Raw genomic sequence first — 25,444 nt, forward strand, 5'->3', positions numbered from 1 at the left:
ATTAACTATGACTAAGGAGAGATAGGAAAATAGTTTCAACGGTGAATATTCAAAGTGTGAATTGATATATACTTGCATCGATGATCAGTTGTAAAATTCCGATGGTGGATGTTGACTTAGACCAAGGTTTGTTCTTTTGGTTAATTTCGATACTTTAATTTGAATTGTTCCTTAGTTGTTGTTTTTTTTTTTTTTTCTTAAAATTGTTTTCATTATACTCCACCCCCCCCCCTCCTTGTTCACGTAGCATAAAACTAGGCTAGATACTCTCTGTGGGAATGATCCTTACTCGCACTACTACATATATTTTTAGGAGTATAGGTTTTATTTTTGGTTGTCTGCGACAGCACACCATCTATCGCTAAGCCTAAATTCAAATAACAGTTCATCCAAATTCAAATAATCTAATTCAAATAATAATTCATCCACCATATCATCCAAGTCATTACAAAAGAAGTTAATATTTTACGGGTATCGGCCATAACGAGAAAATATAACAAATTAGACATTAAACTAGTATGGTAGTACTAGTACTTCTCTAAAATGTACTGGATAAAATATTAGGTTATATCAACTTGTACCGAGGATATTTCAGATGTTTTAGTTGATATTGGTGTTTTGGCCTGTACTATAAAAAATTTTAAAAAAAATTGTTAAAAAACATGTTATGTAATCTAAATTAGCTATTATATTGGGTTAACGTACTTATAGCCCATTTGGTTCCACTTTTCCAGCCCAAAACGGGCGTTTTCAAAAAAGTTAAGCCCATATCTGCGTTTGGTAAGTTCAAAACGCAACTTTTTTATAAAAGTTGCGTTTTGAACTTTTAGAAAAACTGAAGACAAAACGCGCTGAAAAAATGGACCCTTAGCAGTCCATAAATCAAAACGCGCTGTGCGCGTTTTGTTATATTACCGTTGCAATCATTGAAAGACCGAAATACCCACACGTTCGACGCCCCTCATATCTCATCTCTGCTCTCCCTTCGCATTTGACGCCTCCATTTGTTCTCTCTGCCTTGCTCGCACTTCGTAAGTCTCTCTAATCTCTGTCTTTTTTCTTTTCCTTTTCTTCTTCCGCTTCGTCTTCCTCTTCTTCTTCTTTCTTTCTTTCTTTCTGGTTCTTCCTCTCCGTAAGTCTTTCTGTAGTTTTGGGGTACAAAGATCTAATCATGTGTGTTCTTCCTCTCCGTTGCAAATGATTTTTCTGTGTGTTCTTTGGGTTGATTTGTCATGGGTATGGGTTGTTTTGATTTGGACCGAACCGGGGTTGATTCTCATGGGTCTGATTTGGGTTTTTTTGGTTTTGATTTCTCTGTTCTTTGGTTGATTTCTCATGGATTTGGGTTTGATTTCTCTGTTCTTTGGTTGATTTCTCACTTTTGGTGTGTGGGTTTTGATTTCTCAGGTACCAAAAACACTGATCTGCTACCAAAAACCAGGTACCAACACTGATCTGATTTTTTTTTTTTTTGTACCGAGTGTGGGAAAAAAAATTTCGGATCTTGCTATGTGTTCCTTTACTTGTTTTGTTATTTGTTTTTGCTAATTGGAATATATAATGAAGTGTTAGTTTGATGAATATATAATGCGTATTGTTTTCGGATCTTGCTGATTGGAATATTTACATGTTCTCATGAAGTGTTTTTGTTTATTTGTTTTGTTATAACAAAATTTCGGATCTTGCTATGAATGTGTATTAACTTGGAGATATTGTTATGCTTCACAGACTGGTTGTAACATTTTGTACTCTTCGACGAACTTATATATTTCAGTTGTGTTAGCTTGTGTTTTGGGGCCTGGGTTAGGTTCAGTAATGTAGGTGAGTTCTGTAAGTGCCTTTTATTTTAAGCATGTATATGTCAAAACTTTGTGTCAAAACAATGTCAATTTTGGGCATTTTAACTTCCAAATTTTGGGCAGGTTATATGTTGATTTGAAAAATAAACTCTTATTTTCCAGGTTATATGTCAAAACAATGTCAATTTTGTCTTAATGGTGTCTATTTATATTTATTTTTTTAAGAAAACTTTAATAAAAGAAGAGTATAATTCTCAATTTACATGTTTATATATATATATATATATATATATAATTGTCAATTTATATGAAATTTTATCATTCCTCCTCCTCCTCACATAATAAATGTTTACAATCTATTGGATGATTAGTCAGACTATGCAAGCTAGGAATGTCTCACTGACACCAGCTTGAGCAAGAAGCTGCAAGCATTACTCCTCTGTCACAATTGGATTAAATTCATAACTTCAACAATATGATATGAGAATTATGAGTAATGAAGAACCCTACAAAAATCTTATTATGTCTGTCCCTGTCCACATGCCTAGCCCATTGAAGCTTGATATTCTTGTTTGAACAGTCCCGAGTCCTATTAGTATAAATTACTTAAGGTGTCTTCAAGAATCCTATTCTTCTGTCCTGCATCATTTTTATCCCTAAATCCACTGCATTACCATCCTTAATGAGACAAAAATTCCATAGATAGTGTCATCTCTGATCTACCCTTAACAGTCATCAAGCAAACCACCAAAGGGTCAGTTTTGAGATCTACTAGCCATCAGCTAACCATTGATTCTCCATTCTCTACTGTTCTAATCAAGTATCAACCTATTATTAGCTTCTTAAGTGAAATTATGCTATTATTAAACAATACATAAGATGGTCCACAATTAGAGTCTATGAGTCATATCTACGGCCACTGCAAAGATCACCTTTTCCTTTATTTCTTGGCCCCGCAGCAAAGGGCCTGTTTGAGTGTCCAATGAAAATTAAAATGTTTTATTGTGTTTTGCATACAATTTTATGAAAGGATTAAGATTTTCAACCATCAAAGATTACCTTTTCTACTATTTCTTAACACTAAATTGGCCAGGCAGCAAAGGGCCTGTTTGAATGTCCATTGATGTTTTATTGTGTTTTGCAAACAATTTTATGAAAGGTTTAAGAGTTTCAACTATCACTAAGTGCAACAGTTGGAAAAAATAAAATAAAAAAATCTGTAACAGGGGCATTTTATGTGTTTGCAAAATATGATTGGAGCCATTGAATAAGACCGGACAACTAAACATGTCCTAAATTCCTTTCTGAACTCTCTCCAATGCACTGTAAAAGTCGCTCATCCTTTTGGATTTATTTTGGATTTAAAAGTCGCTACTCCTCCCATTTTAATTTTTAAATCATCCAACTTTAATAAAAGAAGAGTATAATTCTCAATTTACATGTTTATATATATATATATATATATATATAAAATTGACAATTTATATGATACTTTTTGGTCGGAGTCCCCACTGCTTCACTTTATTATTTTTGTTGGTTTATTTGGCCAACACACTCTTCTGCACAGCTCTAAACTTTTTGCTGAATTCTCCTACAGCATTACTAGTTACACTTTCTCTTTGCTTTACCGTCACTCTTCACTCCCCAACTTTCACTACTCTTTACTCTCCCATGAGAAAAACACCATGACGTCCTATGAAAGAATCTATGTCTTTATGTGATTTGATGCTGGATCATCTTTGTCATTTACATAATCTTTGCTTCATGTTGATGGAAATTATTTAGATTTAATTAATATTATTATTATTTTTGTTTAGTAAGTATATGAAATAGATGATTTATAATAAGTATGAAATAAACTCACATCCACAAAAAAAAAAAACAAAAGTTTGAAATATCCCTTATATATACATTGTCCTTTTTGGTCATTTATCCCTCAAAAAGCCACTTTTAACAGTTTTTACCAAACACTCAGTTTTTTCATTATGCACTTTTTAACAGCTTTTACCAAACACTCAACTTTTTGAAACTCCACTTTTTCATTATGCACTTTTACAAAACTCCACTTTTTCATTATGCACTTTTTCAAAAAGCTGAACCAAACTTACCCTTAGGCTAATATTTAGGCTTATAAAATATGTGGATTTTAAATTTTAAGTTGATAAATATAAAAATTATTTAATTCATACTTATTCAAATAAATACAAATATATATATATAGTGGTAATCCTAAAATATTACGACCGATATCAACCGGTACCAAAATATTTCATTTTCTCTCGCTAAACCGCAACAGCCTAAAGTAAAAAATTGACTCCCTTGGTCATAACAAACTAATTATGTAGTAAACGAGTCAATGATTTTTTTATCAATGTGCGGGGTGAAAGCTAGCTGGATGAAGCATAGCTTTTGTATGTTAGCAATAGTTTGGCTAAAAAAATATGATATCAATAATCGGCCGTGAATGCTCGAAATCTTAATTGGTTTTTGACCATATAATCATGAAATAGGTGAATATATTTCGGCAGGGTGCCATAGCTTATGCAGTAATGGCACAAATTGTTCAAGAACATGTATGCCATTGTTGATGGTTCATTATCTCAAATTTAAATTTTACATTGGAAAACTTGCTTACCAACTACTACTAGAACAAGAACTTGCTGTAAGGAGAGGTCTTCGTTTTGCTTTGAGTTTCCAAGAAGTAATTTTAGAGAGAGATTCAACTAAGATAACGAAGAAACTCCATTTGTACAAGTGAACTTTTCCTAAAGTCCCGAGAATCGAGATATTCATGTTTATTATTATAGACCATTATTAATTCTTGAAAAAATGCAGGCATCAGTTAGTACAAGAATTGGCAGGTTACGACATTTGAGTAACAATTAGCAAAGTACTATCTTTCTCCCCCTATTCTCTTCAATGCATTGCCTGGACAATCTACTAGTGAGCAAGTCTCTTTTCACATTTGCATTGAAAATCAATACGCAGTTGAGAAACAAGAAGTACATTACTAAACAAGAAGAAACAAAGAAAGAAAGAAGTTATATTTATATTTGAGTTACATAGATCTCATCATTCGACTCATACCTTAGATGACTGGATGGGAAAAAATCCAAAGAATGAAAACACATAGAATCAATACAAGTGGAATAATGTGAATGGCATTCTCTCCTGAGGACTTACGATAGAGAGCAATATCTTTTTTTGTTGCATCAGAAATGGAGTTATACATTGGCAAGTCATTGGAAGTCGCAGCCTTCAAAGGTGGGGAGTCCATAGCAGGAGGCAAAAGGTTGACCAAGAACTCATCGGAAGCTCGAGATGTGCTTGATGACCTGTGCATTATTGAGGAAAAATATAGAAGGAAGAAGGAAGCAACGCAGCAATGAGAGATATAGAAGAAAAGCCAAGACCTACCTCATCTTATAGGAAGGTCAAGTGGGGAAAAAATAGAGATTTTCTTGTGATCTTTGGAGGATTTTTTTTAAAGAATCAAAGCCTAAAGTTAAGGAAATACAGCCTATCTTGCGGAGCCAATAATGTGTGTAGACTAAAGAGAGGATTAAGTGCGTGGGTCTTAGACTTTCCTTGAGTTGACCATTGAATTTATATATATGTTTTGAGCTTGAATGGTAGTACAAGTTAGGCTGTAAGCTTTGATTTGAAGCAGCCTTACAGAGTATTTAAAGGCGTGCTTGTTCATGTGATGTAGAAGTCTAAAAAAAGGAGTTAAGCGTGTTTGGCTAAAAAAGGAATCATCAAAAAATAAATAAATAAATAAAGGCTGAGTAGGTATGGAGATTGCAAGAGATAGTTATCTATAACAGTAGGCACAAAAGAAGTGTGATTGATTACCCACGATTTATATCAAGTCAAATTGTCAAATAGTTTTTAAGTGCATATATGAATATATGATACCAGAAAAGAAGGCACTTTTTAATCTGCAGGTCTCCAGTCAATTCCTCTCTCTCTTTTTCCTTTCTTTCTTCTTTTATTTATTTATTTTTTTATGCAATCATTTCATTGGAAAATGTGGAAAAGATGGTAGGGAGACCAAAAAGAGCTTTTCCAAACCTAAACTTAAACCTATTTTAAATTTTGTGAATTCCATTCCAAACCCATCTCATTTATATTTTAAAAACCCAAATTCATTGGTTTATCTTACCATGAATCGGATCAAACAAATCAGATTAACCTTAAATTGTAGGCCTAAAATATTATTTTACAAAATTTAAGTATTAGTACACACTTTACACTAAATTAGATAACATTTTAAGAGGGAAAGAGAGGAAAACTTACTTATATTAGAAAAGCCCTAGTATTTTTTTTGTAAGAAAATTAATAATAGAGATATTTTAGTGATTTAAATATATAATTAAGTCGGGTTCTTACCGTATTAAAAGTAAAAACCAAACCCTTCCCAAACCTAGGAGCCTTTCAATATAGTGCTTTAAAAGCACCAAAAATACAAAATAGATCTACAATAACACAAAACCACAACAAAAATCACTCACATCCAATGATGTATTTTGCATTTTCGGATACAACATGCTATAGTAAACTTTCAATCATATATATCCACTATAGTCTGTAACTCATCTATCAAAAAATCATTTTTCATTTATCCCTCTCTCTCTCTCTCTCTCTGTTTGCTTATCATTCTTCCCGTCGATGATGCCAGAGGCCATTACAAGTGAGGTGGAGTAAGGATCCTCATAGATCTTCGGGAAGGAGTTGATTACGGCGGACGAGTCAAGATAGGTCACAATGTTGGAAGGTTGCATGCAGGTCAATGTGTTAGTGGTGAAAAAGGCATCAAGATTGATTTTGTATTGTGAACCTTTTCTCTCTCATCAAATCTTGGTTGGGATTGATTTTGTTCTTCTTGTTGTGACTTTTTTTTTTTTTTTTTAAGTTTAGTTTGTAGAGAAAATATATAAAAATAATTAATTAAATTATTTTAATATGATATAGTGCAAAATGAAGATGGAACATAGAGTATATTGTAAAAGTGGAAATGTAAAATGGATAATCAACTTTTTGGAGAGCTAAAATACTCTTTTTTTTCCCCTTTTTTTTGCATGACCAAATAAGAATGCTTTAATGGATTTAAAAATGTGAACCCAGGCCCACCTCAAACCCATTTTAAAAGGGCAAAACTTAAATACGGTACATCAGTATTTAGTTACCCTTCTAAATTTTTTGATATATGTCTACATAAGAAAAGGGTAAAAAAAATTTGAGAAAAAAGATCGATATGAATATTATTAAGGTGTTGGTAAATCAACAACAACAACGTTATCTATACCAAATGGAACAGACTTCATACAAACTAAAAAAATGGGTAAATTATATAAATGGTATCCTTTACATCATTTTTTAATTTGTTCTCTAACCTTTCAATTTGTTAATTTGGTCTTTGGCTCTCTGCTGTTATCTCTTGAATGAAATTGTTGACATGGCAAATAGTCAAAATAAAAAAAATTAGTTTATTATTACATCAATAGAAACTAATTTTTTATTTTAGTCGTCACTGACGTAAGCAATTTACATTTAAGAGATAACAGCATAAACTAAATTAACACAATATTAAAAGGTTAGGGACCAAATTGAAATATTATGGACCAAATTAAAATATAGTATAAAAGATAGAGACCAAATACCTATAAATTACCCTAAAATATATTCAGCACACATAGTTAAAACTTACAAGTCTCTTTGTATTTTCTTTTTCTTTTCTTTTTTCTTTTTCCCCCCTGCCTGCGAGAAAACTTAGATCTCTTTGTATTTTCTTTTTCTTTTTCCTTTTCCCCCTGGCCTGCGAGAACCACATCGCATAAGTTCTGAAATAAAACTTAGCTCTAGTACGTGTAGGTTGTTTGGTGCCTTGTGTGAAGAAGAATTTATGAAACGTTATATCCAATCAAGCTTTGGTCAGCTGAGCGATTTTAAGAAGGAATAGATCCAATAAAGTGTGAATATTCTTGAAGCTTTGGTATCTTCACTCGTCCTTTTGCATATTGCAACTCCAATGGTTGAACGCAAACCCAGCTCTTCATCCAAAAACTCCAACCCCTGTAATAAATCGCCATAGAGGCATAAGACTACACCCCAGAAATCTGCAGCCATCGCCCAATCCAACACCATCACCCTCGCCTCTGATCACCACAGCAGTGCTAAGTGGTGCACCACCACTTGCTTCCTCCACGACACCTTCAGCACCCTCAATCATTGTCCCCTTGGGCTATCAGGTTTCTCTTGGTACAGGAAAAAAAAAGGGAACAAAAGAAAAAGAAACAGGAGATGGTGTTGTTAACATCGTTTGCTGACATAAGTAATTACACAAGTTGCAGGAGATGCAACTGCAAGTTTCTCCTAGTTTCCATGTGCAAGAGACACTTTATAGTTAAAATAAAAAAACTAACATAAAACTAACTGCATTATTGGGGTACTAATTTTACTAAGAGTCTCCCTTTTTTCCTCTGAGAAAATAGTAACTGTTGTCACAAGAGCTTGTAAGACTTGCAGCCATGGAAGACAACCATATGTTCACTGTGAATCCAGTATGGCAATTTCTTCCCAACAAAGGTTAGCTGTTGTGCTATAATCATTTGTATACAATTACAATCCCATAATGAGAAGATTGCAGGCTTTGACATAATGCTGTAGAGACAAAATCCTGATGAAGTTGATATCTAACTTATCATTACAAACGAAACATTAAAACAAAAAAAGAACATTCCAGAGGTAAAAATGGCTGCAAAACTCCCAGGAACTTAAGAGACATGATAAATAGGACCAGCTAAATCTTAGAAACCATTCAGCACTGAAACATATCTCCTGGAAGTGTTCCTTACATTCAGATTCCAGACACTGGAAACTAGAAAAAATATTGTAGTAACAGAACTACACAGTATCTTCTTATAAAAAAACTACAAAAGAAAATCCAAAAGATTGTCATACACGCTCATCTGCAAACAAATCATATATAGATTGTCAGGTTCCAACAAAGAACATTATATTCAGCAAATTATACTATATGCCAAACACATACTAGAGAATTTTGAACCACAAGCTCATGCTCACACACATCCAGAAGCATCCAACCTTTCTCAACAATAATGGGTCTACAACCTATAGAATCAATTTCTGAATTCAGGATGGCTGAATTATTTTCTTAACATTTACTTGTAGTTTCATATGGTCAGGGGGGGAGAGAGAGAATCAGACTAAACCAAACATTTGGGTCAGCTATATTCTTGCATGCAAAGGAGATCATGGCAATATAAACACATTATGTCATGAAACTTGTAACATCAAGGAGGTAATAGATGTACCTTTGATTATGTTAAAACCAAAGTAAGCTATCTATCTTCCTTCTCACTCTATGTAGTACTTCTTATTGAAAGCTGGCAGTACATTGCCAGAACACTGTCTGACCTCACAGCCAAGCTCAACCTCCATGAGTCTATGATTTTCCTTAGAGCGAATCATTAAGAAAGAAAAATTTAAATTGTCTCCTTCAGTGACACGAATTGTAGGATTCACAAGGAAAACCTGTCCAATAAACAAGAGGATAGACTTAGAAGATTAATGGAGACTGTAACTAAAGAGGACAAATGCAGCATCATACTGCATTTTCAATGCATGCAATGAACAGGCTGTACATTATGTACTCTTAAGTAAAGCTTTATGAAAAGAAGATACCACAAAATTGTTGGGATCTTTTAAATACCAAATAATGTCCATTATGAAACTTAAAAAATGCATTTGTCCATCATTTGGTTGATAAAGAATGAGCCCTAACATATAGTAAAACACCTGTGAAAGTACAGTATACCATATAGCTCATGATGCATATTTTACCGACTCAAAAGTTTATCTTTTATAGCCTACTACCTGAAAACTAAAAGTAGAGTAGACCATATAACAGTTGAATGTGCAAAGAATGGCCCACTAGGGCTTTGTATTGACACCCAAAAAAAAATCCCAAATTTTCCTAAAAGAACTAACTTCATCAAATAATTTTTTTTCATATATTTAAAAAAGAACTAAAATTTAAAGGAAGAAGAATTTTTTTTTTGCTATTGGTTGCTCATACCTGTTGGCCCCAATGTGTCCCATTATCAAAGCTTGGGGCAGTTGTCAACTCAATCTCTTTCTGAGCTGGGTCCTCCTTCCTTCCCTGGTGCATCACCAAAAGGAGAGAAAACATAGTATTATATTAACCTGCAGATGGTTTGGGGTCCTAGGATGCATAACAAAAACGGACACAGATCAACTCACCCGAAAATGAACATCAAACCATCCTCCAAAACCGCAGAACCTTGTGTTCTCTAGAGTTATTGATGATGAAATGTTTGATCTGACTTTCAGGATGTCATCAACAGTGGCAGTTAAACAATCAATTTCCTTTACTAAAGCAGCTGTCCCGATAACTTGATGTGGATGAAGGTTGTTCCACGATGAGGTCTGCAGAAATTTAATGTCATACATTTTAAAATCCACCAAAAAGAATTATATCTTACTCTGACAAAGATGAGCATTGCTTAGATGTCATGCTGCATCCCCCAGTATTAACAGCAACATGATTTATACAGTTCAGATAAGATAGTAATGTTGATTGCTTTTGAAGGATTTGATTCATCATGATTGATGCTTATTAACACCAATTGGTGCTATTAGATAGATCTGATTGCAATTTGAATTTTATTTCCATGTATGATGCAATCTCATTATAATTTTATTTTCTTTCCATGTTTGATATAATTTGGGGACATTATCTAAAGGGCCCAGTGTTCACTATTGTAAGGAAGCAATTAATCATCAATTAATGAAATTTGGTGCTAATTCCAAGCAAGCCTAGGTGCCGATTCCTTGGTTCCTATCATGCTTGGTGTTGATTCCTAGGTCCTATCCCTTTGTGTTATTCTTCTTTTGCTTCCCAACAAACACAAGTCTCCATCTCAGAGTTTATGGTCTTGCATAAAATAGGCTCGGAAGAAACTTTAGCAAGCTATAATAATTCACAATCCAACATACAAAAAGAACCCAAGATCCCATTTGGATGTGTGATTCAGCAAATCCAAATAAAGCCATCAATTTAACCCAAATCTAGAAAAATTATCATTTAAATCAATCATCCATAGAGCAGATAGTTCAATTGTCATAATCTCTAAGTGAAAGAGCAATAGAATAGATTAGAAAGGAAAAATTACACCTTACCACCCTAAACTATATCTCATATTACACTTTGCACTTTATACTTTTCGAATGCACGTTTTGCACCCTAAACTATGGCCTTTGTCACACTATGCACCCCGGTGTTAAGTTTACTTTTAACTTGGATAGAAAAATATGGCATCACGTGAAAAAACCTAATTGCCTCTCTTCTCAATCCCTTAAAAACAACGGAGAAATTACACTTTACCACCTTAAATTATACTCGTGATTACACTTTACACCCTAAACTTTGAACTTCCATCCAAGTTAAAAGCAAACATAACATTGGGGTGCAAAGTGTAATAAGGGTCATAGTTTAGGGTGAAAATCACGCATTCGAAAATCTTAGGGTGCAAAGTGTAATATGAGATATAGTTTAAGGTGATAAAGTGTAATTTTCCTATATTAAAAAAAAATGGAATGCTTGGGGGGAGGCGGGAGTGTCCAATAATATAGGTATCTTTTGCCTTTGAGTAACTCTGCAAAAGGAGGGTCGTGGTAAGTTGACTAACAGCGTAAGATCTAGTAACTATTAGTTTTATTAAGGCGAGTTTAGTCCACATAGACCATCAAATACAACTTTATCCACATTTCACAGTTATGCAACACCATAAGATAGAGAACAGAGAGAGAGAGAGAGAGAGAGAATCTAGTTGTCAGTTTCTCACAGATGAAAGTTAATAAATAAATAAATAGAGAACTAACCTGTAGATAGTATTTCTTTTGCTCCTCAGAGAAAGGTTTTGTGAGAACACTCATATCAACGCCATAACAAGTTTTTGTCTCGTTTGTGAAATGATGCCAATCATCCATAGCTCCCTCATAGTCACTTATTTTTTTCTCTGACAATCCAGTCCTAATAGGTGCCATCCACATGCGGGCATGACTAGGGTACCTGTGAAATCCCAAATTTTCCAAGGTCAGACAAGAAGTCTCAGAAAAGACCACTTGAAACCATTCAAAAATTAATAGATTCATAGTACTCCCAACAAGGTCAACTAAAACCATGAGCAATAATTCAATCATTTCCATTGTTTATTTCAATTAATTATTTTGGAAAATTCTAAGACAACATACAAGTTATTCCCAACACAAACAAAAGAATAATTCATAAATTGAACCAAAGGGCAAGCAAACAGTATAATAAGAGATTGGCCAAAAGAAAGTCCAGATGGACAAGACAACCATAGCCAATAAATTGTATCACAAGTCTCGATGGCATCATAGCTATGATCTAGCAACTATTGACATGAGTTTCCAGTCCCTCAAAGACATTTTGACTAATAGAGCAATTCCCCATAATTCGCAAAAGAGGACAAAAGAACATATTTGCATGTACAAATGAAAGTTCAGAAGAGCCTAAGAACTCACCATGGAACTACCTTAATGGTATAAGCAAAGTGTTTGTGTGAATTAAATGTGACAGTTGATAACCAACACCTTATACATGTGAACCATCTTATTTTACAGAAAATAATATCTTCTTGATAATACAAGTCTCACAAGCTTGCTTATTGTGAAACCATGAGTACTCAAAAACAGATGTTCATGTTTGAAATGCTGGTGTCTTGCTAAACTTAAGCGGGGCAAATCATCAAGCTAACTATGATGATAATTGCAGTAGCAGTGCTAGTAGGACAACAACAAAAGATATGGTAAGGCAGGATTGCAAGTGATTAAACAAAGCAAACAACTATTAAAATGTGTAAACAAATTGCAACAGTTACATGATTCCCGTTGGCTTCAGCCATCGGTCACGCGCACATATCACCGAATCAAACATGGATTCACGAAGAAGAAAGTATCCCATCCACTCTGAGATAATCACATCAACTGCACATTCATGAATACCTATACTTAGACCGTTATGATCTTAAATTAAACTATACAGTAACAAGTAATAAGGTCATCACGCTAACCTTTCTCTGGCAATGTAACATCCTCCATAGAGCCCTCAATCACTTCAACCACACCTTCCAAGTTATTTGCTTTTACAAGCGCACGTGCATGTTCTGACATCTTAGTTGCTTCCACTGCATAGACCTTTCTCGCACCTGCTTGTGCCGACCAAATTGCGAGAATGCCACTCCCAGTTCCCACATCCAACACAGTCTTTTACACAAAATTCACCAAATTAATCCCAATTATATCTCAAATACACACACAACAATCAAAACAAGTAACACTTTCAATGATAATAATAAAAACTATTCAGACATTCTATCCCAAAGACTGATTCACAGTGAATAACTAGAACTAATCATAAGAACCCAGATTTCTAAATTCCTTGTCTTGATTGCCAAACAGACACACACATTATTTAGTTTGTGCTTTTGCTTTATGTATAGTTTGAATTACATTCAATGCTGATTTAGAATGGGTTAAAACGCTACTAAAGGCATCGATTACACCTAAGTTCCTTAAAAAGGAAGGAAAAAATTCATTACATTTGGCAAAAGAAAAGCATTAACCCTCAACTTTCATAGAAAGTAGAAAACAGAAAACAGGGGAAAAAAAAGAACAAAAACAATAGCTTTCTTCTTGTAATTTGTTTCCCAAATAAAATAAATAAATAAAAAACCTCAACCCCACCATACCCATACTTGTTCAAACCAAGCTCAGCTCATCAATAAGTAAAAAGCTTCAATCTTTTATTCTGGGTCCCGTACAAAAGTCCCCCAGAAACCAAACAGACCAAAATAAAAGAAAAACAGAAACACATAGAGAGTGGTGGACAAAGATAGCTTACCTTTCCTTTGAAGTGATGCTTGTTTTGGAAGACGGAGTTGTAGTAAGCGTCCATGCGGACACGATCAGAGAGCATCTCCTTTTGGTGGTAGAGAAAAGCGTAGGTACAGAAGTACTGTGCAAAATCCAATTCCTTGTCCACCACAGGCACAGGAGCTCCTCCTCCATTACTGGTTCCGCTTCGGTCCCCCGCCACGACGCCGTTTTGGTAGCTCCCCATGTCACTGCTAAAACACTAAAGGCGCTACCAAAAAAGAGACAGAGACAGAGACAGAAGAAACTTTGGGTTGAGTTTGAATAAATTTGATTTCTTTCTTAGGTTTAGGGCAACATTGGTGGCGGCCACTTGGGCTGCGTCGCTGGAGAGTTCAAAAGTTTGTTTTTTTCCAAAAAGACAATAATTCTTGCCATGTCAGCGCCACGTTGGAACTTCAGGTGGTCCACAGATAAGGTAGACCCCACCTTTCAAAAAAATTTGGCCATTTTTTTTTTTGTTTGTACTTTGTATGATGTTATTTTTTATTATAGGAGTTTAGTGGTTACAATATTTTCAAAACAATTTTACAGTAAATCGTAGATGGTAGGTACTATAAAAACTCCAAACGGCAGGTTCTTATTGACTGTTAATGGTGATTGTTATGAAATTGTTGCACTTCTCATAAGAATTTAGGGGAGTTTCAAGTTCGACAGTTTTAAACCAATCCCAATAAGGTTGGGAAACCACCCACCATCACACAGTGGAGGAGGTTGGAATGTTTGCAATGGTTTCAATCAGTTCAGTTGAATTGTTGCCAATATACTAGGTGTGCCTAATGCTTTGTTTGATTCATGGATGGAAAAAGTGGGGTAAAGAAAATGGTGGGTAATAGAAAAGTGAGAAAATAGAACATGTAGTTTGGTTGGGTGGATGAAAAACTCTTTTATTTCATTGAAAAGAAAAATAAGAGAATATAAAATATTGTTTGTTTAAATTTAATCACTTGCCCAGTGCCTCTATTACATTAAAAAAATTAATAATTTAAAAGGTAAAAAAAAAAAAATTTTAAAAAAAACCCTACCCCTCTAGGCTCTAGGTTTTTAAAAAATATAAACAAAACAACAATAATTCTGAAAGGAGGAGATAGGGTAAGGTGGGTAATTTTCCATCAAGACCCCTCTCCTCCCCCATTTTCTCCCCAAATCAAGGGATAGGAATTTAGTGAGCCCAATGAGAAAACAATCAGGCCCAACCTTTTTCCCTCCCTTTCCTCCTTCTAACCAAACAATCTTCTCACCTAAAATCCCTCCTACGTTCTCTCCTCATTTTCGATCCCCCTCAAATCACCCTAGCCAATTGGGGTAAAAGAGAGGAGGGAAATAATTGAGAAGAGAACCAAGCATCAATCCTCAGGCTATGTTTGGATTGGAAGGAATAGGAGGGAAGAGAAAAGATATTGAGGGAAGGGATTTCTTTTCCTTTGTTTGGTTGCATGAGGGAAGAGAAAAGAAGTAAAATTGGATTTAAAATATTTCCATGGGGCCTAGTTCTTGCTATCAACCCAAATTGGGCGGAAAGAGAGAGAAATGTGAGAGGACTTTTGACTTTTATATCATAAAATTACCGATATGCCCCTCATAATTTAAAAGTGTGTTATTATGTGATTTTTTCAAAGGGTACAAATGTAAAAACACACTTTTCATTTCTATTAAACCAAACAAAAGAAAGATAAAATTCTCAAATTTGCTTCTTTCCTTTTTTTTCCTAAATCCAAGCACACCAAATGGAAATATTTTCTTCTCTCTCTCCATTTTCTTTCCCTTCCCTTCCTCTTTTCATTTCTCTCCCTTCCTCATTTACAACCAAACATAGTGTCAATGTCAAGGAAAGGCTGATGAGGTGAAAAGTAAAAAAAAAAAGGGTAAAAGGAGTACTTTCCCATTTTATGTACATGTGTTTCACAATTTCTCCTTCTAAATTATAAAATTGAATAATGTCCCCTTTTAATTATTGAAAATGATTAAATACCCCCTACTATTAGTTGACATTTTAACACAACTTAATATTTTGATTCTTGTAATCTATATATATAATAATAGGTGAAACTAAGAGAAACTCAAATTAGAATTTCAAATTAGATTTCCAATTTTGAGCCATGTATCCTAAATTATTTATTTTTAAAGAGTTTTATTTCTTAATTTTAGAATAAAATGTAGGACAACATCATAAATATTCATCCAAGTGAGTTATTAAGTACAAAAACCAAAGAGTCTAGAATAAATGAGTCTAGAATAAATGAATCTTAAAAAAAAAAAAAAAAGTGCTTCACAATAATTTAAAATATATATATATAGACAATTTACATTTTATACCTAATAATATCCTTACAACAAATTTTAAAGATTTAAAAAAATATAAAAATGACCATTAATAGTATTTAAATTATATATATAGGAATTATATTATGTATCTTATTGTATATTTTTAAGTGTTTTCATGCATATGCATGGGGTTACAAGCTAGTATTATATAATGAAATTATCACAATACTCTTGGGAGTTAAATTGCAAATGACTCATTTGTTTTGGTTTTGTTTTGGTTGATTGACTTTAGGGTTTTGGAATATTGGAATTTTAGATATAAATTTTTGGCAGATATATTATATTTAGCATAGTAGGTTTTTGTGAAAATGTCCAACCAAGTCACAATTAGACATGACAAAACGGGTCAAAAAATTCTGAGCCGACCCGACCCGAAAAAAGCTGACCCGAACCCGATTTTTTTTACCCGAAGCAAAAACGGGTTAACCCATGACTCAACCCGATTTTTTTACGACTCAACCTGACCCGACCTGGATAACCCGTGACCTGACCCATTAAAAAAAATTTACTAAAAAAATATTTAGACTACGTCCTGATACTAGGTGCATAGAGCACAAAGCACCAAACTATAGTTGTCAAATTGTAAATCAGTTTTTGATTTTCTGTATCGTGTATCGTATTGAATCTTGTATCGTAAGTTACACAAACATGTAATAAAATTATAAAACCATTATAGATATACATATATAAAAAGTATATTTATTATAAATTCAAAATATATTCAACTAATGACAATTTAATCATTACTTATGTAATAAAATTTAACAAAACTAACTAAATAAATCAAATTAACTTATATTTATAACATGACCATTCAAATTGATTAAACTTAGAAGTAATACATGATATATGAACCAAAATAATAATATATTTTCATCATCTTGGTTAATCAACTCTGTAAGGACCAATAAAGTTTGTGGCCCAAGCCCACTTAGAGTAATGGGTCCTAGCCTTCAAACTTGGCCCTAAGTCAATAAAATTTGTAAGGGATGGGAAAGAACAACAACAATGAGCTCTGCCTGAGGACAATTATGGAGAAGAATCAGATTTATATTCAAATATAAATGAGTATCAAGCTTCTTACAAAGCCCCGAGGAGGCAGGATTCATGTAGAAAGTGATATTGTTCCCCTCTCTCTTTCAATGCACTCCTCTCTATTTCTCTTTTTCTCTCTGCTTTCTCCGATCCCCCTTCCCAATGCCCCTTTCCTTTCATTTTATAGCACTCTTCCATCGCATCCTCACCATCCATTTCTACCTAACCCCCCTCCTTTTCCGACACTTGTTACCTTTCACCTCTAAAGAAGATGGTGGCAAAGACCTGCTTAGCTGTGGCCAATAATGTTTAGGTCACTTCCTCATTAATGCAGCTAATAAAGCTATTGTCTTCCAACTAATACGGATGCAACAGGCTACACCAAGCCTAAAGCTTCCCTACTGCCCACTGTCTTCCACTCTTTTTTTACCCTAACTTCCCTTAGAATGCCTTGGAGTACCATGACTCGTTTCCTCCCCTCCTCAGGCGACTTCTTCCCTTGGGCCTATGGCTTACAGCATCTTCGAGTCATTATTGCGACCCTTTAGCTTCCTCCTCGGTCCTCGGGCCAACATTGCTATCCTTCAACTTCCTCCTCAGTCCTCGGGCCAATATGGCGACCCTTCAACTTCATCCTCGGTCCTTGGGTACCCACAAACTCCTTCTAAGTCAATGTTATCATTATGTTCAGCATCTTACAAAATTATTTTTTCATAAACACTTTCTTCATTATTATCAACATTTACTTTTTTTTTTGTTTTTTTTTATTCTAATAATTTTTCTTTTTATTTTTTCTTTGCATTCTATCTTTTTAGACTCATAATAATAATAAAAAAATAAAAAATTATTATTATATTTTCATTTAATACATTATTAATAGCATAGGAAATAAATTTGCACATATGAAAGTAAGTGTTATGAGTATAGTCTAAATTTTGTAGGAGTACGAGATGGGAGGAAAAAAACTCATGGACTTGCTATTTTATTAGACTCAATTAAGTTCCCTAATAATTTTGTGTTAAAAAAGTCTAACAACTTGTTTAAATCAAATAAAATCACAAATTTTAACCCAAAAAAACCCTTTTTAAACCCACATGTCTATGTATCGTACGATACATATGATTCACCGATACAATACGATTCATTCGATACGCACCTATATATCAGACGATTCATGAGCACTTACAGGACGCCTTTACAATAAGAAACTTTTTGTACACGATACGATACGTATCATACGATACTGACAACAAACAAGACAAGACAAGACAATAGCTTCACATTCAATTTGACTATTTGAGCTTCACAACCAACAAGAGCTTCACAAATATGAGAGACTGAGACAAGACAAGACAAGACAACCATTAAAAAAAAAATCTTATTTAATTTGACTAGCTAACTAGCTGTAGTCCAAAGGCACAAACGTGAAACGTAACAAACCACAAAGGCCAAAGCTTCCTCAGTTTCTCTACTCTTGCACCTCTACCCTTCTTTCCACACTTTCACGCTATGAGAGACCTGGAAAATTAGGCCTCCAAAAAAAGAGAGATTTTTTAGTGCTTTTTAGTGCACCTCTCTTTTTGGGTAAGTGGTGTAGAGTCGCCATTTTTTTTTTTAATACAAAAAATAAGAAAAACTAAATATAAATACATGACTAAATTGTTCCTTTATCATTGATTGAATAAAAAATTACAAATTTGAAAAATTGATAAGCTTTGGGTCCTAGTTACAATCTACCCAAAATAAAACAAAGATAGGTTAGATCTACCTATCCAAAAGATCTAAATTCAAAAGTTAGGTTACGAAATGGAAAGGTATTAGACACCCATTCCGCCCATACAAAGTCTGGTCTTTTAGACTCTTGTGACCTATATACCCTTTTTATGCATGCTATGATTGATATGTTGTACATGTGAACAAAACTAAATCACACAGATTTATTTATGAATGCATCATCTTTTTTGTTAAAAAAATTCAGATTTGTTGTTGTGAGTAAAAAAAATTGATTTTGGTTTAGAAAAAAAATCAAATCTGTTTTTATTGTGTAAAAAAAAAAAAAAAAAGATGTTTTTTTGGAGAGAAAATTCAGATCTGTTTTTGAAAACTAAAAAAAAAAATTGGTTTTTGATTTGTAAAAGATCAGATCTATTTTGTAAAAAAAAAAAATAAAAAAAAAGATTTGTATATTAAAAAAATCAAATCTATTTTTATATGTTCAAAAAATATGAAAGAGATTTTTTGAGAAGAGGATTTCATTCATGAAATAAATTTATGCTACATGAATTAAATAAAACAAACGCAACCATTCATGATCTTTTTCTTTATTTCAAAATTAATCAAATTTGTTTCTAAGGAAGATACAAATCAGTTTTTGATTTAAGAAAAATTCAGATTTGCACCTAAGGAAGATGCAGATCCTTTTTTATTTGAAAGAAAATTCAGATACGCATCTAATGAAGATGCAGATCCGTTTTTATTTGAAGAAAAATTTAAATTTGCATCTAATGAAGATGCAAATCCGTTTTTATTTGAAGAAAAATTCATATCTACATCTAATAAAGATGCATATCTATTTTATTTTGAAGAAAAAGAATTGTCAATGTGTAGATTTTTGAAAATAAGAAAGAGATCACAACAATACTAGAAGAATTAAGGACATGTTTGGACACAATAAATTAACAATTCATGATATGAGTACTTGAAATAACTAAACTAAAAAAAAAACATACGTCATCACCATGAGAGAAGCTTAAAGAAAAGAAAAGGGTATTGAAAACAACCTCTTGCATTGAGCACTTCTTGTTCTTGAGAGGAAATTTTAGGGTTCAAACAAATTTATTTAATTATCTTTGAAACCTAAAAACCCTAATTTAAGAGAAAATACCAGAAAAGGGGAGTGAGAAATTTGAGAGTGTCCAAAGGTGTCTCTCCTTGAGCGTAAAAGAATGTCTAAGAGGGGTCTGAATGTTGGGAGGCATCTCCTATTTATAGAGGTGTTAATTGCTTAGAAAATAAGCTAGGTTTGCTTAAAAATTAAGTCCAATCAACTTAAAAAATAAGAAAAAAACGTATGGGGGAAAATCCTTTAAAAAAAAGGAGATTTGGATAAAAATAAGCTAATTTTTCATATCAAAACTATCTCAACAACTTTGCCAAAAATAGCCTAGTCTGGATTTTGAGTTCTACTAGGCCAAAAGTGCCTTGGAACTTGAATTTGAAATCTGTTACTTGATTAGCACGTTTTTGAAGTGTTTTCCAACCCTAAGACTGTATTTGGACGAATTTTAGAGTTATTTTCACGATAAACCTCATTCCAAAGTGATAATTATGACTTTTAAAATAATTATTTTGAATATAATTATCCCAAAAGCCTAATTATCCACAATCTTTAAATATTATCAACTTATTTGTTTTAATCCTATGCAACAATTCTCACTTTAAGAAAAATACTCCACCAATCACATAAATTCATTTAATTAATTTTAATCATTAACCAATGAAAATTAATTTCAATTAATCACATGTGATCGACTTCACCCCATACAATGCATGTAGACCGTGAAAACTTGATCTCGTGATATCTTTCAATCCGACGGTCCGATTTGAAAACTGGACATATCGTCGCAACCATTAGAATCTCAAGATCATTTTTATGATATGCAATGAATGAATTAATGCATGTAATGTAGTCATGATTTTTGGGGTACATAGATGGTAACTCTTGTCGTCTTCCTTGATTAAATCATGGATGCAAAATCGAGTGTCTACACACACATTTCACACTTTTTCAGTTTCACACAAAGCTTGCGCCTCTACCTCTACCCTTTCAGCTTTTCTCTGCCTTTGACTATGCCTTTACTCTTTTCTTTTATCTTCTCTTCTTAGTTCTTTCAGTCCTTAAATCTTCAAACCAATCTTTCTCTTTCTCGGCATATATGCTCCACACTCCACACTCTACTGCTCTGCTTTCTCACTTCTCTGTTTTGGTGGTCTTTAAAGCTAATTAAGTTGGTCTTGCTAGCTACTATTGGGTGGCCTTCCTATATACCGGTGTAGGACAATGAATTGTACAGTCAATATTCAAATTAGCTGACTTTATTGGCTTTTGCATCATTAGTAAAGCTGATTAAGATGGTTTGCTAGCTTACTTGTTTTGTTTTTTTAAGATCTATCTCTTTTTGAAGTTGTAAACTTGTAATTATATGCATTTTGACAACGAACTATTAACATTAGAGACTTTTTCCATCATGAATTTATGACTATAAATAATTTTTGTCATGCTCAAAATTGTCAAAATTGAAAGGATATTAACAAATGGCATTAAGTGCAATTCATTTCCTTAATTGATTTTATTCATTCTCTCTAAACAGGTTGTTATTGATTTGTTTTTGTAATTGAAATAAGAAAAAGCTTGTTTGAAAAATACGGGTCAACCCGACCCGCCCTGCGACCCAATTGACTCGTTTAAAAATGACCCGATTGGACCCGTAATCCAATTGACCTATTTAAAAATAACCCGTTTTGCCACATCTAGTCTCACAATAGTATTATGGTGCATTCTTAAGAAATTGGTGTAATCACAATAGCATAAAAGTTCATAACGGTTTGTTTTTTGTAGATGTGAAAATGCCATATTCAAGTAACAGACTTGCCCAAGGGGTGCTAGGGCCTTTACCCCACCCAAGTTCCCAAGTTTTAAAAAAAAAAAATATATATTATTCAAATTCAAAATTTTATAACTCTAAACTCAATACCTTTTTTTAATAATGAAAAGTAACTTTTAACCTTCCTAATGTAGTCAACAATAAACAAATTTGAACATCTATAATCTATAATTTATAATACATATAAAATCAAAGACGTTTAACCTTCGATTGGCCTCAGAATATTGTGCCACATATGAATTTGAGGTCTTACCATTTTACACGTAATTATTTTAATATGTATATCTTTTAATCAGTTCAAATTATATTATATTCTTAAACTCTTCATTAGAATCTTGCCAAATCATTTTTAAAAAAAGTTAGAATATATAGTTTCATCTATAAACATAATCATAACATCTTCTCCAAAAAAGAAAATCATAACAAATATTTAATGCTAGAATATATAGTTTCGTATACAAATACAATTGTAATAAATGTTTATTAATAATTATTGTAGGGATAAAGGGCCCAAATATGAGTATTGAGCCGTGAGTTGTGTTTGAGGACATCAAGTAGTCTGAGGACAGGTAATAATGACGGAGGTCTACAGGACAATGGTCTGTGGAAGGAGTTTGGTCATGAGGAATTGGAAGTGTTGTCCGAGGAGAAGTACCTCCTCAGCTAAACAAAGTAAAGGTTATAAGTCCGACTTTTCATAAAAAATAAGGCAACAGACGATCATACTGGCAAGGAGAAGCATTAGGTGGGGATAAGACAAAAAAGAGTTGGGAAATATCTTAGAAGAAAGCTGGTACTACCACATTGAATACTCTGCAACTAACCTCCTGGCTGCATTAATGTGGAGGTGATACCTAAATAGTAACGTTCAACCTTACAGCTACCCACAAAGACTTCAAGAAGGTGCTGATGGGACAAGTATCAAAGCTAGCAATCTAATCTATACATGGAGGGCGGAGATGAAGTAAGGAAGGAGAATATAAAGAAGAAAGATCCCACTGCAAAGGGATCATCAGATAATTGGTAGAAAAATCACTATACGCTCAAGAACTATAGTTTTGTACAGGTCTAAGAGAAATATATATAAGAACAACCTTACTCGGACTTGACCGAGGAGGACTTTTCTTGTCCAAACTATTCGTTTATGCTTTCCAGCAACAACTAACCTATTATGATTATTGTCCACCTCACTTATTGGAAGTTCAGTTTCAAATCCATTCTTTGCAAATTCATTGTTTTGGGCTCTTTGGGCCATTGACCTTATTTTTGGGCTTTGGAAGCAAAACGTATCCTTACAATTATCATAAATATCAACTTTTATATTCTAATAAAATTAAAAAAGAAAAAAAAATCATATTATATTAAATTTTCTCATGCAATGCACAATTACCAACTAGTGATATATTATAGCAATATCTCCTAATCAATGTGCCAAATTTTATATGTTATCTTTAAAAGAAAATTACAAAACCATATACCTTTTGAGGTCGTTTACAACTAACACTAATATTGATACTTTTAAGTTAAAATGAAATAAACAAGTCATACAATGTCTTTAGAAAATCAAGGCATAGATAGAACATTTTAAAATTTTGAGAATACAATCATACAAGTTAATTTAATTTTTTCATTTTACTTTTAAGTATTCAAATAGATATTTGAAATATCTTACATTTATATTAATCTTTTAACTTCATATGTTAATGACCATTTATTTGTTATTTGTTATTTATTTATTTGAAAGATATGTTTATAGTCAATTAATTTGTGAAGAAGCTTAAGTGTAAGTGTGTAACAATATTATACTAACTCTAATACTAGGCTAGAAAAAAAAAATTAAAACAAAACACGAAAAATACATATTATAACTTACTTGAACTTACATTTACATTATATTTTTTTATGTTAATCAAATATTTTGTTTAATAAATTAAATAATTTTTTATTCTATTAATAAATATTTTTTGAAATTTTGTTTTCAATTTTTTCTCTAATATAATTTTCCTCCTCCCAACCAAAAATCTAGCTTTGTCAATGGTAAAAGGTATAAGCCGAAAATAATAATAATTGTAGAGATAAAGGGCCCAAATATGAGTATTGGGTTGTAGGCCGTGTCCGAGGACATCAAATAGTCTGATGACAGGTAATAATGACAGAGGTCTACAGGACAATGTTTCATGGAAGGAGTTTGGTTATGAGGAATTGGAAGTGTTGTCCGAGGAGAAGTACCTCCTCGGCTAGACAAAGTAGAGGTCATAAGTCCGACCTTTCATAAAAAAATAAGGCAACAAACGATCATACTGACAAGGAGAAGCATTAGATGGGGATAAGACAAAAAAGAGTTGGGAAATATTTGAGAAGAAAGCTATAACTACCGTATTGAATGCTCTACAACTAACCTCCTGGCCACATGAATGTGGAGGTGATTACCTGAACAGTAACATTCAGCCTTACTGCTACCCACAAAGACTTCAAGAAGGTGCTGATAGGACAAGTATCAAAACCAGCAATCAAATCTACACGTGGAAGGCAAAGATGAAGTAAGGAAGGAGAATATAAAGAAGAAAGATTCCACTGCAAAGGGATCATCAGATAATTGGTAGAAAAATCACTGTACACTCAAGAACTGTAGTTTTGTATAAGTCTAAGAGAAATATATATATATAAAAGCAACCTTCCTCAAACTTGACCGAGGAGGACTTTTCTTTTCCAAACTATTTGTTTACGCTTTCCAGTAACAACTAACTTATTGTGATTATTGTCCACCTCAATCATTGAAAGTTCAGTTTCAAACCCACTTTTTATAAATTCATTATTTTGAGCTCTTTGGGCCATTGACCTTACTTTTGGGTTTTGGGAGCAAAACGATTCCTTACAATAATAATAATAATTTAAAGTCCTTCTCAAGCTAAACTAAAAACAATATCCACGGATGAGAATTTAGGAAGTACTTTTGATAAATAAAAACAAAATGGATTCTTTAAATGACATGATTTGGAAATGTTGGGTTATTTACAATTCTCTCCTTAATTATTGGGTCATTTGCACTTTTTTTCCTTTAACTATTGAATCATTTGACTATTGAATCATTTACGATTCTCCTCTCCAAGGTATTTTAGTAATTTCATTGTGGAATATTTTAGAAATCAAAAGATTTAGTCATGTGTTAACATGTTAATTAGCAGTATTTCATTTTCAACAGTTAAGGGGAGATATTACTTAATTTTATTGTTTAGGGAGAGATTTGTGAATTATCCCATAAATAAAGGTTTTTTCCAAAGAAAATTGATTTACTTTTAATCAAAATGACTAAGTTTATATTACGTTCTTCTTCTTTCTTTTTAAACTATTTTTTCTTAAATGATGTGCACATATAACATGGTTAATTTTGATATAAAAAAATCAAATGACAAAATTTATATAAATATATATATATATATATATATATAAATCCCCACAAACTATGTCATTTTAAGTTATTTTCTTATTATTATTGTTTATAACAGTCAGTAATTCATGTAATGCACGGAAATGACATAATATAATTTTTCCTCTTATTCATTTTTTTGTTTAATTATGAAATTTGATCATAATGGTAGTTAAGAATAAATATTTATT

General features: G+C 32.9%; 1 protein-coding gene and 1 long non-coding RNA gene across 3 annotated transcripts; one reads left to right on the top strand and one right to left on the bottom strand.

The window, feature by feature from the left end:
- Positions 1-949: 949 nt before the first annotated feature.
- Positions 950-5,101, top strand: LOC115956789. The gene is made up of 3 exons (XR_004084308.1): positions 950-1,031; positions 1,408-1,441; positions 5,016-5,101. It is a non-coding gene; the product is annotated as an uncharacterized LOC115956789 (long non-coding RNA).
- Positions 5,102-8,435: 3,334 nt separating this feature from the next.
- On the bottom strand, positions 8,436-14,092 carry LOC115977028 (protein arginine N-methyltransferase PRMT10). 2 transcript variants are annotated; one of them, XR_004088483.1, is made up of 9 exons: positions 13,771-14,081; positions 12,941-13,133; positions 12,749-12,854; positions 11,727-11,916; positions 10,086-10,271; positions 9,901-9,984; positions 9,137-9,356; positions 8,854-8,933; positions 8,436-8,770 (listed from the first exon to the last, which is right to left on the bottom strand). XR_004088483.1 is itself a non-coding variant. In XM_031098651.1 (8 exons), the coding sequence occupies exons 1-7, from the start codon at positions 13,987-13,989 to the stop codon at positions 9,180-9,182; spliced, it is 1,155 nt and encodes a 384-aa protein (XP_030954511.1). In that variant the 5' UTR covers positions 13,990-14,092; the 3' UTR covers positions 8,436-8,770; positions 9,137-9,179. The 2 variants fall into 2 exon arrangements, 1 of the variants encoding a protein (XP_030954511.1); XM_031098651.1 differs by lacking the exon at positions 8,854-8,933 and having other exon boundaries at positions 13,771-14,092.
- Between the last annotated feature and the right edge of the window lie 11,352 nt (positions 14,093-25,444).

The sequence above is a fragment of the Quercus lobata genome, chromosome 2 (assembly GCF_001633185.2).
Source record: "Quercus lobata isolate SW786 chromosome 2, ValleyOak3.0 Primary Assembly, whole genome shotgun sequence".
NCBI lineage: Eukaryota > Viridiplantae > Streptophyta > Magnoliopsida > Fagales > Fagaceae > Quercus > Quercus lobata.

What these genes read in the sequence shown, in the direction of transcription:
- LOC115977028 (XM_031098651.1), bottom strand. Translation starts at nt 13,989, where the DNA reads ATGGGGAGCTACCAAAACGGCGTCGTGGCGGGGGACCGAAGCGGAACC. An exon ending in TGTTACATTGCCAGAGAAAG is followed by an intron (nt 12,855 to 12,940) that starts GTTAGCGTGATG and finishes ATGAATGTGCAG; the next exon opens with TTGATGTGATTATCTCAGAG. An exon ending in CTGAAGCCAACGGGAATCAT is followed by an intron (nt 11,917 to 12,748) that starts GTAACTGTTGCA and finishes GGGATTTCACAG; the next exon opens with GTACCCTAGTCATGCCCGCA.